This window comes from Ostrinia furnacalis, unplaced genomic scaffold (genome assembly GCF_004193835.3).
Source record: "Ostrinia furnacalis isolate ACB-3 unplaced genomic scaffold, ASM419383v2 OfSCF7365, whole genome shotgun sequence".
NCBI classification, from domain to species: Eukaryota; Metazoa; Arthropoda; class Insecta; order Lepidoptera; family Crambidae; genus Ostrinia; species Ostrinia furnacalis.
The window spans coordinates 372895-385905 of record NW_021137604.1 but is presented as its reverse complement, the minus strand read 5'-3'; the positions used below and the strand labels follow the sequence as shown (position 1 = coordinate 385905).

Genomic DNA, 13011 nt, shown 5'->3' with positions numbered 1-13011 from the left:
AAGCAGGCTTGCAGACTTATCAAGAGCGCGACGTGTGGCGCAGCTGGCAGATTGTGTTGTTTGTATTCTGTATTCAAATATTAGGTCGTTCGCCTCAACTGGCTTTGAGCGATCTATATCAAAAACGACGCAGGAAATCCTAGATAATCGGATTTTTTCTTTCATGGCCAAATAACTATGCTCAAGCAAGCTTATAAAAAAAGTTTTGACCGTATCTGTCAATGATGACAGTTATAAGTTAGGTTATGTCTCGTGGTGTTTGTTCAAAATAAACAAAGATTTTATTTAATTCTAATACATTGCTTTTGCTAACGCATAAAAATGTCTAAACGACCAGAACATTTAGCCCCACCTGAAGTCGTAAGATACCGTTTATTATATACATAACATTACTGTTATTATTAACTTTACAATAACTTTAATTTATTAATTTTTGTTTTAGTTTTACAATGCTGATGAGGCAAGAAAATACACACAAAAGTATGTGGTAACTACCTACGATTAGCCGATACTGTGTACAGCTGACTAACTAGTATTTTTTATGAAATCTGTTTTGTTATTGTTTGCAGCTCCCGTATTATTGATATTCAGGCTCAAATGACAGAAAGATGCCTGGAGCTTCTCCTTCTCCCTGAGGACTCGCCTTGTTTGTTACTGGACATTGGCTGTGGGTCCGGGCTATCAGGGTCTGTGCTTGAAGAAAATGGCCACATGTGGGTTGGTATGGATATCTCCCCTGACATGTTAGGTAAGGCACTATAAAGTTCACTTTGTGGTGAAAACTCATTTTTAATGATAAAAACTCCATACATAATCTGTAGTATCTGAAGACAACTTTATTTAATCTGTTTTTCCAGATGTTGCCATTGAAAGAGAGACAGAAGGTGATCTAGTTCTAGCAGACATGGGTGAAGGTGTGCCTTTCAGAGCTGGTTGCTTTGATGGCGCCATATCTGTGTCAGCCTTACAGTGGCTCTTTAATGCAGACAAAAAGTCCCACAAACCTGTCAAAAGGCTTTATACATTCTTCAGTTCTCTATACGCATCTCTGGTAATTAAGACACAATACAAATACTTTTATTTAATTTGACATTTGTAAATAACAATAGATTTTATTATTTCAGTCCAGATCAGCCCGTGCAGTGTTTCAGTTCTACCCAGAGAATGAGAGCCAGTTAGAATTGCTCACATCTCAAGCAATGAAAGCAGGTTTCTATGGAGGAGTGGTCATAGACTATCCCAACTCGGCAAAAGCCAAGAAATTCTTTTTAGTGCTTATGACTGGTGGCTCAGCACCTTTACCAACAGCTTTAGGTAATTTATTTTACTTAAATATTTAATTATACCTAATTAATGTTACTTTCTATCTTAAATAACAAGAACTTATTATCAATGATTGTCATTCAGGTACAGATGAAACTGATAATAGTCTACAAGTGAAATATGCAAGGAGGGAAGCTACCAGAGGGGCTAGAGGTAAACCTCTGAAGAACACTAGAGCATGGTTATTAGAAAAGAAAGAGAGACGTAGGAAACAAGGAAAAGAGACCAAACCTGACACAAAATACACTGGGAGGAAAAGAAGCGGTAGATTTTAAATCAAAAATACATAACTGTACATATTTTTATTACTATCTAAGTAAATTATATTGCCTTACGTTATTTTGTGCTTTTAATTACATATTTCCAAACTGTGTCTACTCCATGTCCAATAGTTTCTGTCGGTGTCATATTAGGAAGTGGAAATCTACAGGCGACTATAACTGTTTCATTATTAGCTTCTTGTAGCAATTTCTTTTCAAATTCTTCCATCATTTGCTCAACACCAAAGATCACAATATTGTTATAAGGTTTTAAGTCGAATGTCCATAGATTCCGTCTGTAAAACTTGGTGCCACGATGGGCAGGGTTTAGCAAGGCTGCTAGTCTTGAATAATACACTAACCACGGGTTAAGTTCTACTCCTTCAGCTTTGAATCCTAGTTTCGCAGCTGTGAATACAATCCTGCCATCGCCAGAACCCACATCAAGTAATCTTCCACTTCTGTTAGCTAATGCTTTGGTTACTCCAGCAAGCTGTTCCGTTGTAGCTGGCACATAAGGCAAACAAACCTTCCTCAAGGCTGGCGAAACGAAGGGTATACAAACAATACTAACGCCTAGTGCAAGACCTCCTGTGGTATAAATTAAAGTCTTTCCAACAGTTGATAGCTTTGTCGTCTTTTTTAGTGGTTCGGCTTTAGAATTTTGAAGTATTTCTAATTCCATTATGTCTTGTTAGAAGCTTACAAATTAATTATACAATTTTATAGCTTCAAATAACATTTTAACCCTTCTCACTCAGTGTTATGTTTTTGATATGGTTTTTAGGTTATGTAGATTTATGTCAAAAACATCTGTTTGATGTTTTTTTTATTATGGCTAATCACGGAAACAATATTATTCAGCCTTCAAAACATTAGTCACATTTTACTAGTAAATTTTTTGGCATTACCAACTAGATACGTTTGAGTAAACAATGAAATAATTACTAAAAAACAAAATGTCAATTGAGGGCTGCCAGTAGAATAAAAATAATGTCCCCACTAACTAGAATATAAATATCAATTTGTTTAAAGAGCTTTATTTACAGCAGTTTAATCATGCAGCAGTTGGCTGCAGGATTTATTGTTAGTAGTTTTTATTTTTAGGAATATGTATGTATAGATAAAGTAGATAAAAAAAAATGCTATATTTTCTTTTAATCTTTTAAAGAGATTTCACCTTGTGGTTTTATTCTAACATAACTTTATTTCCCTATTTTCAAGGTAAAACCTAAAACTCGGCAACATTATATTTGACAGTATTATTTTTTCATTGATCCTGTCAAAAAACATCGCCGGCTGTGTGTGGCTGTGTGGGATTGTGTGAAAATTGTGATTTTGTTGTGAAACTGAAAAGGAAAGCTTGTAAAAAACCTATTGGGCTCTAAATTCTTCAAATATGACCGCTTTCGAAGAGTTCGGGGTCCTGCCCGAACTGGGGAAGGCTATTGAAGAGATGGATTGGACTCTGCCTACAGATGTTCAAGCTGAAGCTATTCCTCTCATTCTTGGAGGTGGAGATGTGTTAATGGCAGCCGAAACAGGCAGTGGAAAGACGGGTGCCTTCTGCTTGCCTATTTTGCAGATAGTTTGGGAAACTTTGAAAGATTTACAAGAAGGGAAGACAAGTAAAGTGCTGACGCAAACGTCGTCGGAATGGACTATGTCGTTTTTTGATCGAACAGATGCTTTGGCAGTGACTCCAGAGGGCACGCGCTGCCAGTCGCGAGACCAGCAGGCCTGGCACGGCTGCCGGGCCACCAAGGGTGTCCACACTAAGGGAAATTATTATTATGAAGCAACAGTGACTGACGAAGGCCTGTGCCGTGTTGGGTGGTCTACCCAAGCTGTAAGTTTGAATTTTATGACTATATTCACAAATAAATAGTCTGATGGTAGAGGTAAAGCAGTCATTTGATTGGATTTTACTAAAAATAATTTAGTGGTTCCTAGTTTTTCAAAATTCAGAAAAATATGTGTCATTTAATTTTCTAATTTCATTTCCTAGGCTAAACTGGACCTTGGCACTGACAGGCTGGGCTATGGATTTGGTGGCACAGGCAAAAAGTCTAATGCCAAGCAGTTTGATGATTATGGCACAGCTTATGGGAAAAATGATGTCATTGGTATGTATTATTATTTTATCAATACATATACAGGGTGTCCCGTAATGTAACGTCAAGCCGGAACTGGGTGTTGAGGCAAGTTATGCTGGTTATCAGAAAAATATAAAAAAAAATCTATGTGGCATATTTTCAAAATAATGGGCATTTAAAAAAAATCAAAAATTTCTACTCCAGGTGACGGTCTTTTAACTCGTGTTGCCACAAATCTTCACTTTTTCCAAATTTTTTTTTTTTTATGTAACCCTGAATAATGCTTCTCTNATAATGTATTTTTTTCATCCAAGTTGGAGCAGCTGGTTTTGTAATTTTGATAACAATTTAGAGAAGCATTATTCAGGGTTACATAACAAAAAAAAATTTGGAAAAAGTGAAGATTTGTGGCAACACGAGTAAAAAGACCGTCACCTGGAGTAGAAATTTTGATTTTTTTTAAATGCCCTTTATTTTGAAAATATGCCACATAGATTTTTTTTATATTTTTCTGATAACCAGCATAACTTGCCTCAACACCCAGTTCCGGCTTGACGTTACATTACGGGACACCCTGTATAGGACATAATAGTCTCACATATTAAGTGGTGTTATTCAAAGAAGGTAATTAATAACATGCATGTGATGCATGTCCAACTTCCATCTGAACAAGTTATTGTTTTACACTTATAACTTATTATTCAGAAGTTTAACAGAAGAACAAAGCACATACACATGCTGAAAATAATTCAGTAAGAACTGAATGTAGGGAGACAATAACAATACCTTAAACTTAATTGACTTCAGATCAATTTTGTTCAAAATGTGTTTATATCCATTTTTTAACTCTTCTTATATTTTGTTTGTTTTATTTATATGGCTGCTACTTATTCTAATTAGAATTTAACTGACTTCAAAAAGAGGAGGTTTTATGTTGTAAATTTTTTATAGGTTGTCTCCTCAGTTTGACCAATGGTGAAATCAGGTATACCAAGAATGGAGAAGATCTTGGTGTGGCTTTCAAACTGGATCAGTCCAGACGATCAGATTGTTATTTCCCAGCTGTAGTGCTCAAAAATGCCGAGATGAGCTTCAACTTTGGTTCTACTCCTTTCAAGGTAATATTATTAATTTATGTAAAACTTTTATGCACATAAAACTTAGATCATAAGACATTATGTACTGTACATTATGTTTAAGCAATTTGTTTGTTCTTCTAGCTAAGCCAAAACTCTTAGATGTAACTTAAAACTTCACAGGTTTCCTTTTGCAACTGACTGCATCTGTACATTATCAGATTTTTGTTTCAGTATCCTATTCCAAAGGACTATATTGCTATTTGCCAAGCTCCCAAAGAGTGTGTGAAGCATAACATTGTAGTGGCGGGCGCAGCTGTGGACAGCAAGCCAGTGAACAATGCTCCTCAGGCTATCATCATTGAGGTATGTTGATTACTTTAATTTGTGACTTGTTTGTCAAAAATGCTATGTATCCGGCGTTTTCCCGGAAACGCGATCTCGCGGCGATTATTTTTCAACCACAAGTAGCTATTAGGGTGTTTTATAATAATGTTGTTAGCCTGCCGCGTTAACGCCGGATGTTTTCCGCGTTTTTGGCCCTATACATTATTTCTAAACCTGTCTAATTAAAGAACTTATGATAAGCTTCCTTGTTCAGTAGGCCTAAGATGCGCGCCGCGATAAGTGGTTATCACGCCATTTTATCGATTTTGCCCATAAATTTTGACGTCGATAAAAGTTATCACGGCGCGAATCTTAGTCCTAGCCTACAGGCTACAGGTTAATGCCTGTAGAACACTGACCTTCATGAAGAGGGGCAGAGACAGTTGCCTGATAAGACTATTTTATTTATGACTAGCTTTCCGCCCGCGGCTTCGCCCGCGTGGAATTTTGTCTGTCACAGAAAAACTTTATCGCGCGCGTCCATGTTTCAAAAACCAGGATAAAAACTATCCTATGTTCTTTCCCGAGACTCAAACTATCTCTATGCCAAATTTCATCAAAATCGGTTGCGAGGTTTAAGCGGGAAAGCGTAACAGACAGACAGACAGACAGACAGACAGACAGAGTTACTTTCGCATTTATAATATTAGTTGGGATAACAAGTCATCAATAAGTCCTTCTCTCGTAGCCATCTCGTGAGCTAGCTGAACAGACTTGCACACAGATAACCAAATTCAAGAAGTACCTCGAGAACCCGAAAGTGCGAGAATTGCTCGTGGTGGGCGGAATCAACGTGAAGGACCAGATCAACCAGCTCAATGCTGGAGTGGACATAGTGGTTGGCACACCAGGCCGTCTCGAGGATCTCATTCAAGGAGGTTTGTATTTTTTTCCAGTAAATGAAAGATACATAAACATTTCATTTCAAAGAGTTATTTACCAATGAGGGATATCGTTTTTATACTTAACAGTTGGCACCCCTGGCGATTGACAGGACCTTACTCTACAGTGGCGCCATCTTGATGAGTGCAAATGCGATAGTCCTCCTACCACTGTAGCGCTCACAAGTTGGCGCCACTGTCTTCGCTACTAGCAAGTGACAGGACCTTACTCTACAGTGGCGCTAACTGGTGAGCGCTAAAACGATAGCCCTCATTGCCCAAAATCTTTTATACTATATGAGGATAACATAATAAAAATAAAATTACCCCCTTGTTATGCTGAGCTGTCTAAATTAGGTGCATGCACACAATTTCGCTTCGGCGCGTCAATTTTATTTTCCGTCTCTGACTATACATTGTCATGAAGCTCTTTGCCCTATCTCGCTTACCGGATCGAACCACTTATTGTAGCAGGGCTTAGATTTGATTTATAACAAAATCACAAATCTTCCCTTTTAGTTTTTAATTCTTGCAACTTGTGTACCAGGATACCTCGCGCTGACTCACTGCCGTTTCTTCGTGCTCGACGAGGCGGACGGGCTTCTCAAGGCGGGTTACGGAGAACTGATAGAACGCCTCCATCGTCAGATCCCAAAGATCACCTCGGACGGGCGAAGGCTGCAAATGGTGGTGTGTTCCGCGACGCTCCACGCCTTTGAAGTTAAGAAGATGGCGGTATGTTGTGCATCAAATTCTCTTATTGAGTATGATACTCGATGAGTATTGCTATGACTTGATTCTAAAAAAACGATAATATTTCCTTTTTAGGAGAAACTCATGCACTTCCCGACTTGGGTGGACTTAAAAGGAGAAGACGCCGTGCCCGAGACAGTGCATCACGTGGTCGTCATGGTAGACCCACAAAAGGACCGCTTGTGGGAAACCTTGCGCAAGTATGGTTTATTATTACGTACATATTCATTATACATAATGAATAATCGAGTTTCTAGTTTAAATCCGTTTGAATACAAGGTGTCTCAAAAGAAAGTTTACATTTGATTAGCTTACTGCGTGAACGCAACAAATCCGAGGTGTGCGGGGGTTATGTCAATCAGTAGCCTGGCTCTTGGGAATTTAGGTGCTATGGAGTATTTCTCGGGAGCAGACCGCGCGTTGTCCTTGCGAGAATTTTTCAAAAATGGTTATTCTGCAACTGTAGCGCGTAGATTTCGCCACTTAAATGATGCCCCAAGCATTCTTCTTATTAAGAAATGGGCCAAAAAGTTTTAAGAGACCCGTACAACGCTGGAATAGTAAAAATCCGGGCGACTATAGTCATCAAAAACGGCAGAAAACGTGGAGAGTGTTAATCAGTCCGCTCGTGACGATCCGAATCTTTCAATTCGGAAGCGCACCGCATTTTTCACAATGACCTTAAGCTACACTCCTACAAAATCCAATTGATGCAAGAGTTAAAGCCCCAAGAAGCCAATCAGAGGCTGGTCATGTGAAATTTTCTTTGGAAAATTGATCTCCAGGAGAGATGACATCAATAGGCCTCCACACAGTCCTAATTTACCCACTATGGACTTTATCCTATGGAATTAACTTAAATCTAAAGTTTAAGCCACTAAACTAACTTCCCTGGCGTAAATATCCGTCAAGAAATGGCAGCCATCACTGAGTTTACCTGCCTGAGCCGTCAGCAGTGATTTTACGGTTCGATTAAATGAGTGCTACGAACGCGGTCTACATTTGGACAATATTATTTTTAACAAATAAATTCCCAGAATGTGTACATTAATAGTTACTAAACATTTTTTCGATACACGGCTTACTTTTTTTTTAATCGATCCACTAAATATAAACTTTATTTTGAGACACCTTGTACTAGGCCAAGTTCCTAAGCCTTTTTTTTATTAGTACAACCCGGCCGAGTTAACTGCGCTCCCCGCTGGAATGCGACTCTCTCTCGAATTCACCCGCACATCTCTCCGCCTTCGCCCCTTTCGTACCCGTGTCGATGTGACGTCACGGCCGCCAGGTGCGCATTTAACTCGACTGGGTTGTATGAAGTAAACCTAAAATTTTAATTCTAATATTTCTTTCTCATCCAGACATGTGCAAACTGACGGTGTTCACGCAAAAGACAACATCCGTAGCGGCAACACGACACCCGAGACGCTGTCCGAAGCCATCAAGTTACTCAAGGGAGAGTACTGCGTCCGTGCCATCAGGGAACATAAGATGGACAGGTAAGTCCTGAAAACCATCACTATCGGTTCGTCAATGAAGTACCTAGTCTATCCCAACTTCCCAACTAATATTATAAATGCGAAAGTAACTCTGTCTGTCTGTCTGTCTGTTACGCTTTCCCGCTTAAACCTGGCAACCGATTTTGATGAAATTTGGCATGGAGATAGTTTGAGTCCCGGGAAAGAACATAGGATGGTTTTTATCCCGGTTTTTGAAACAGGGACGCGCGCGATAAAGTTTTTCTGTGACAGACAAAATTCCACGCGGGCGAAGCCGCGGGCGGAAAGCTAGTCTATCTATATAAATAAAAATGAATTGATGTTCGTTAGTCTGATTATAACTCGAGAACGGCTGGGCCGATTGAGCTGATTTTGGTTTTAAAATGTTTGTCGTAGTCCAGGGTAGGTCTAAACGGTGAGCAAATACGCGCGCGATATTGTTTTTCTGTGACAGACAAAATTCCACGCGGGCGAAGCCGCGGGCGGAAAGCTAGTAGCAAATAAAATATTTACTGAACCACATATAAACCCCGTCCAGGAAACACCCAAGATTCGCTAGCTGGTCAAATATTTACCGCCCCGGATATAATATTATAAAAGTTTTCTCTTCCACACCACAGTTCAGAAAAAAACAGATTTAATGGTATAACGTTAACCAAGCCACGATGACCCAAACTTCATATATCCTATATTGGGAGCATACGCGGACAAACTTTCAGCTTTTATAAAATGACGTAGGTTTGGCGTTCACTAGCTCTTACTCTACTACGAGACACTAATACTTTATTATTTAGTCATGATTATAATTCAATTTCAACTCACCCTCCACTATAGTGGAGGAGGCTCATAGTCCAGCAGTGGACTGTAAAGGGCTGTTGATGATGATGATGATGATAATTCAATTTACATTCTACTTACAATGTGCATCATAACCTTAACTTAATATTCCTGATACAGGGCCATCATCTTCTGCCGTACCAAGCTAGACTGCGACAACCTCGAGCGATACTTCAAGACATTCGGCAAGGAGTTTTCCTGCGTGTGTCTCCACGGCGACCGCAAGCCGGCCGAGCGCAAAGGAAACCTGGAGATGTTCAAACAGTCTCAGGTCAAGTTCCTGATCTGTACCGATGTCGCCGCTAGAGGCATTGACATCTCTGGACTGCCCTTCAGTAAGTAATGCTGATATGGTGACCGCGAGCTGGTCAAGTGGTAAAATTTTTCGCAACGCAAAAATGCACTTTCCCACCAGTGCAACTCCTTTACAGCTAGGATATACAGCTTGGCCTCTATAAAACCCAAAAAGTGAAGGTTTAGTAAAAGATTGAAAGTGGTTTTGTCAGTGGCGCCAACTGATGAGCACAAACATAGTTTGTTTGTTACACCTGTTCGAGTGGCGACCACGGACTGAAAGACGTAGCGTGGGCAGGCCTCCTACTAGGTGGACCGACGATCTGGTAAAGGTTGCGGAAGGAACCTGGATGCGGGCAGCGCAGGATCGCTCATTATGGAAAACCTTTGTCCAGCAGCAGGGTTCGAGGATATATATCAAGGGATATTATATCAAGATATATATCGGATATCCGATATATATCTTGATATATATCCCTTGATATATATATATATCCGATATATATCAAGCCGGTTTTGATGATATATATCAACTTTTAAAATTTGTTACTGTATTTGTACTTTTTGACATAAGATTTTTATTTTTTTAGTTGATTTTGCCGTATTTAAAAGAATATTTTATGTTTTTGCTTTATTTGTCTGATTTTAAGGTTTAAAAACATTAAAAACATGTTTATGTAGCACATATGCAATAGTATTCATGAATAATACAATAAAATAATAATATGGCTTTCATACAAAATTGATATATATCAAAGTTGATATATATCGGATATATATCATAAATATCCGATATTTTGATATTTATAATAAATATCGGATATTTTCGAACCCTGCTGTACCTTTTTGAATAGCTAATGAATCAAGGAACTAAATTCTGTAATTTGTACACAACATTCCTTACATTTTTTCTTGGAAATTCTTCGTTTAATTACCTAAAACATATTTTTTTTGCAAAATAATACATGGTTTTTTAGCTTTTACTTGAGTAATGACGATTCTTTCTTGCAAATTTTAATTTAAAATGTCAATCTTATTATTTAGCTATACGAATACAACAAAAAAGTTAACATTATTCCGTATTCTTCATTACAAGGGTACATTTTAACATAAAAACTGGAGATTTTTTAAAAAATACTTAAATCTTGAATAACTTGGAAATGAACAAGTTTCGGACATGGTGTCATATGACTTAAATGACTGCAAATAAGCTCTACTTTAACCCCTTTCAAGGAATGTATCGCTTTACCTGTCACCCTGTATGCACGAAAATAATGTAGAGCACAACGAATGAACGTAATTATACATTATATTTAGGATATCAATTATATTTCCAGTGTCTAGAGTAGGTGTTATTACTTACAAGTAGGGTGACGGAACCAATCATGGACATGTTAAGCGGACTAAATTCGAATTTCGTTTAAAAAGGAGATGTTTTTTGACAATACAAAAGTGGTGATTTTTTTTTCGGCACTCAAATACATGAGGAACATTTAAACAAAACCAAAAATCCTGTATGTTTAATAGATAATTAATAAAAAATATATAAATTGAAATTTACGAAATCACCATTGATGGACATCAAAAATTCAGTAATGGACACCCAGTCATGGACATGGACCCAATTATGAACATCCAATAATGGACACTTTTGTATTGAACACATGAATGAAACAAATGATGTCACAAATCAACTTTTATTATTGCTATTTGAACTTTCAACATGATCAGTCTTCGATTTTCAAGTATCAGATTTTCAATCAACCATCTGGTGACAAAATGCGCTTCCGTCGGTATTAAATGTCCAACTGGGTTCATCTAAAACATCTTTTAAACCTATAACTTCTATGTATCTCGTTATTTCATCGAACCATTTGCCTTCTTCTTCTTTTGAATGCCTTCTTCGGTAACGTCATCCCTCGACTTCGAACGATCAAAATATCGAATTTACAAATGATCAAATGTTCAAAATATCGAATGATTAAAATATCGAAAATCATTAAAGAAGTTTAAACTAAATGTCATAATTATGATGAATATAAATAAAACTTTTTTTTATTTCTAGGGTACCATAGTTAACAAGGAACCCTTACCTCCATCTTCCTATTAAACTATGCAATAACATCGATTTTCGATAGTTTAATCGTTAGATCTTTTGAAGATTATTTCGATCATTTTGTAAATTCTATATTTTAATCGTTCGGTGTTTTGAGTTTTCGATGAAACGTGTTTGATATTTTTACTTTCGATCATTTGTTATTCGATATGGCGGAGGTAACCCAGGTTATTCGAGGAACATCAAACTGGAGGGCAGCCGTGCTTATCTTTTCCCCCAGCATTTACAGCATCCAATGCTCTCCCCATTTGTTTGGGGGTGTAATTTTGTATTGGTGCCATCTATGACAAAACAAAGAACCCAATTATGGACAGCTNCACCACACGGCGATTAAAATAATAATAATATAACTATAATAATAATATAACAATAATATAATAATAATATAACTATAAGAAAATTAATATAATAATAATATAACTTTCCATCATAAATAACAAATACTTATTATCAATGTTTTTATATTCAGGTACAGATGAAACTGATAATAGTCTACAAGTTAAATATGCAAGGCGGGAAGCTACCAGAGGGGCTAGAGGTAAACCTCTAAAGAATACTAGAGCATGGTTATTAGAAAAGAAAGAGAGACGTAGGAAACAAGGGAAAGAGACCAAACCTGACACAAAATACACTGGAAGGAAAAGAAGTGGTAGATTTTAAATCAAAAATACATAACTGTACATATTTTTATTACTATCTAAGTAAATTATATTGCCTTACGTTATTTTGTGCTTTTAATTACATATTTCCAAACTGTGTCTACTCCATGTCCAATAGTTTCTGTTGGTGTCATACTAGGAAGTGGAAATCTACAGGCGACTATAACTGTTCCATTGTTAGCTTCTTGCAACAATTTCTTTTCAAATTCATCCATCATTTGCTCGACACCAAAGATCACAATATTGTTATAAGGTTTTAAGTCAAATGTCCATAGATTCCGCCTGTAAAACTTGGTGCCACGATGGGCAGGGTTTAGCAAGGCTGCTAGTCTTGAATAATACACTAACCACGGGTTAAGTTCTACTCCTTCAGCTTTGAATCCTAGTTTCGCAGCTGTGAATACAATCCTGCCATCGCCAGAACCCACATCGAGTAATCTTCCACTTCTGTTAGCTAATGCTTTGGTTACTCCAGCAAGCTGTTCCGTTGTAGCTGGCACATAAGGCAAACAAACCTTCCTCAAGGCTGGCGAAACGAAGGGTATACAAACAATACTAACGCCTAGTGCAAGACCCCCAGTGGTATAAATTAAAGTCTTTCCAACAGTTGATAGCTTTGTTGTCTTTTTTAGTGGTTCGGCTTTAGAATTTTGAAGTATTTCTAATTCCATTATGTCTTATAAGAAGTTTACAAATTAATTATACAATTTTATAGCTTCAAATAACATTATAACCCTTCTCACTCAGTGTTGTTTTTGATATGGTTTTTAGGTTATGTAGATTTATGTCAAAAACAGCTGTTTGATGTTTTTTATTATGGCTGATCA

The 13011-nt window shown here is 37.5% G+C and overlaps 4 protein-coding genes and 1 pseudogene across 4 annotated transcripts; 3 read left to right on the top strand and 2 right to left on the bottom strand.

The window, feature by feature from the left end:
• The first annotated feature begins 248 nt into the window (after positions 1-248).
• On the top strand, positions 249-1662 carry LOC114364206 (probable 18S rRNA (guanine-N(7))-methyltransferase). The gene is made up of 6 exons (XM_028320228.1): positions 249-360; positions 443-480; positions 570-748; positions 858-1051; positions 1125-1314; positions 1408-1662. The coding sequence occupies exons 1-6, from the start codon at positions 322-324 to the stop codon at positions 1596-1598; spliced, it is 831 nt and encodes a 276-aa protein (XP_028176029.1). The 5' UTR covers positions 249-321; the 3' UTR covers positions 1599-1662.
• LOC114364208 (protein N-lysine methyltransferase FAM173B-like) lies at positions 1643-2385 on the bottom strand. Its single transcript, XM_028320229.1, has one exon. It carries the CDS (start codon positions 2266-2268, stop codon positions 1660-1662), a length of 609 nt encoding a protein of 202 aa, XP_028176030.1. The 5' UTR covers positions 2269-2385; the 3' UTR covers positions 1643-1659.
• Positions 2386-2872: 487 nt separating this feature from the next.
• On the top strand, positions 2873-5120 carry LOC114364203 (ATP-dependent RNA helicase Ddx1-like; annotated as a pseudogene).
• Positions 5121-5482: 362 nt separating this feature from the next.
• Positions 5483-12185, top strand: LOC114364217 (ATP-dependent RNA helicase Ddx1-like). The gene is made up of 7 exons (XM_028320240.1): positions 5483-5488; positions 5831-6020; positions 6571-6758; positions 6852-6976; positions 8141-8278; positions 9236-9450; positions 11995-12185. Exons 1-7 carry the CDS (start codon positions 5483-5485, stop codon positions 12183-12185), a joined length of 1053 nt encoding a protein of 350 aa, XP_028176041.1.
• Positions 11979-12962, bottom strand: LOC114364204 (protein N-lysine methyltransferase FAM173B-like). Its single transcript, XM_028320226.1, has one exon. The coding sequence runs from the start codon at positions 12853-12855 to the stop codon at positions 12247-12249; it is 609 nt and encodes a 202-aa protein (XP_028176027.1). The 5' UTR covers positions 12856-12962; the 3' UTR covers positions 11979-12246.
• Positions 12963-13011: the final 49 nt, after the last annotated feature.

Bases quoted from the DNA above. Each gene is read 5' to 3' on its own strand.
- LOC114364206 (XM_028320228.1), top strand. From the start codon at position 322: ATGTCTAAACGACCAGAACATTTAGCCCCACCTGAAGTC. The intron at 361-442 runs GTAAGATACCGT...TTTTTGTTTTAG, and splicing joins ATTTAGCCCCACCTGAAGTC to TTTTACAATGCTGATGAGGC. The intron at 1,315-1,407 runs GTAATTTATTTT...ATTGTCATTCAG, and splicing joins ACCTTTACCAACAGCTTTAG to GTACAGATGAAACTGATAAT.
- LOC114364208 (XM_028320229.1), bottom strand. From the start codon at position 2,268: ATGGAATTAGAAATACTTCAAAATTCTAAAGCCGAACCACTAAAAAAG.
- LOC114364217 (XM_028320240.1), top strand. The intron at 6,021-6,570 runs GTTTGTATTTTT...CTTGTGTACCAG, and splicing joins CGAGGATCTCATTCAAGGAG to GATACCTCGCGCTGACTCAC. The intron at 8,279-9,235 runs GTAAGTCCTGAA...TTCCTGATACAG, and splicing joins AGGGAACATAAGATGGACAG to GGCCATCATCTTCTGCCGTA.
- LOC114364204 (XM_028320226.1), bottom strand. From the start codon at position 12,855: ATGGAATTAGAAATACTTCAAAATTCTAAAGCCGAACCACTAAAAAAG.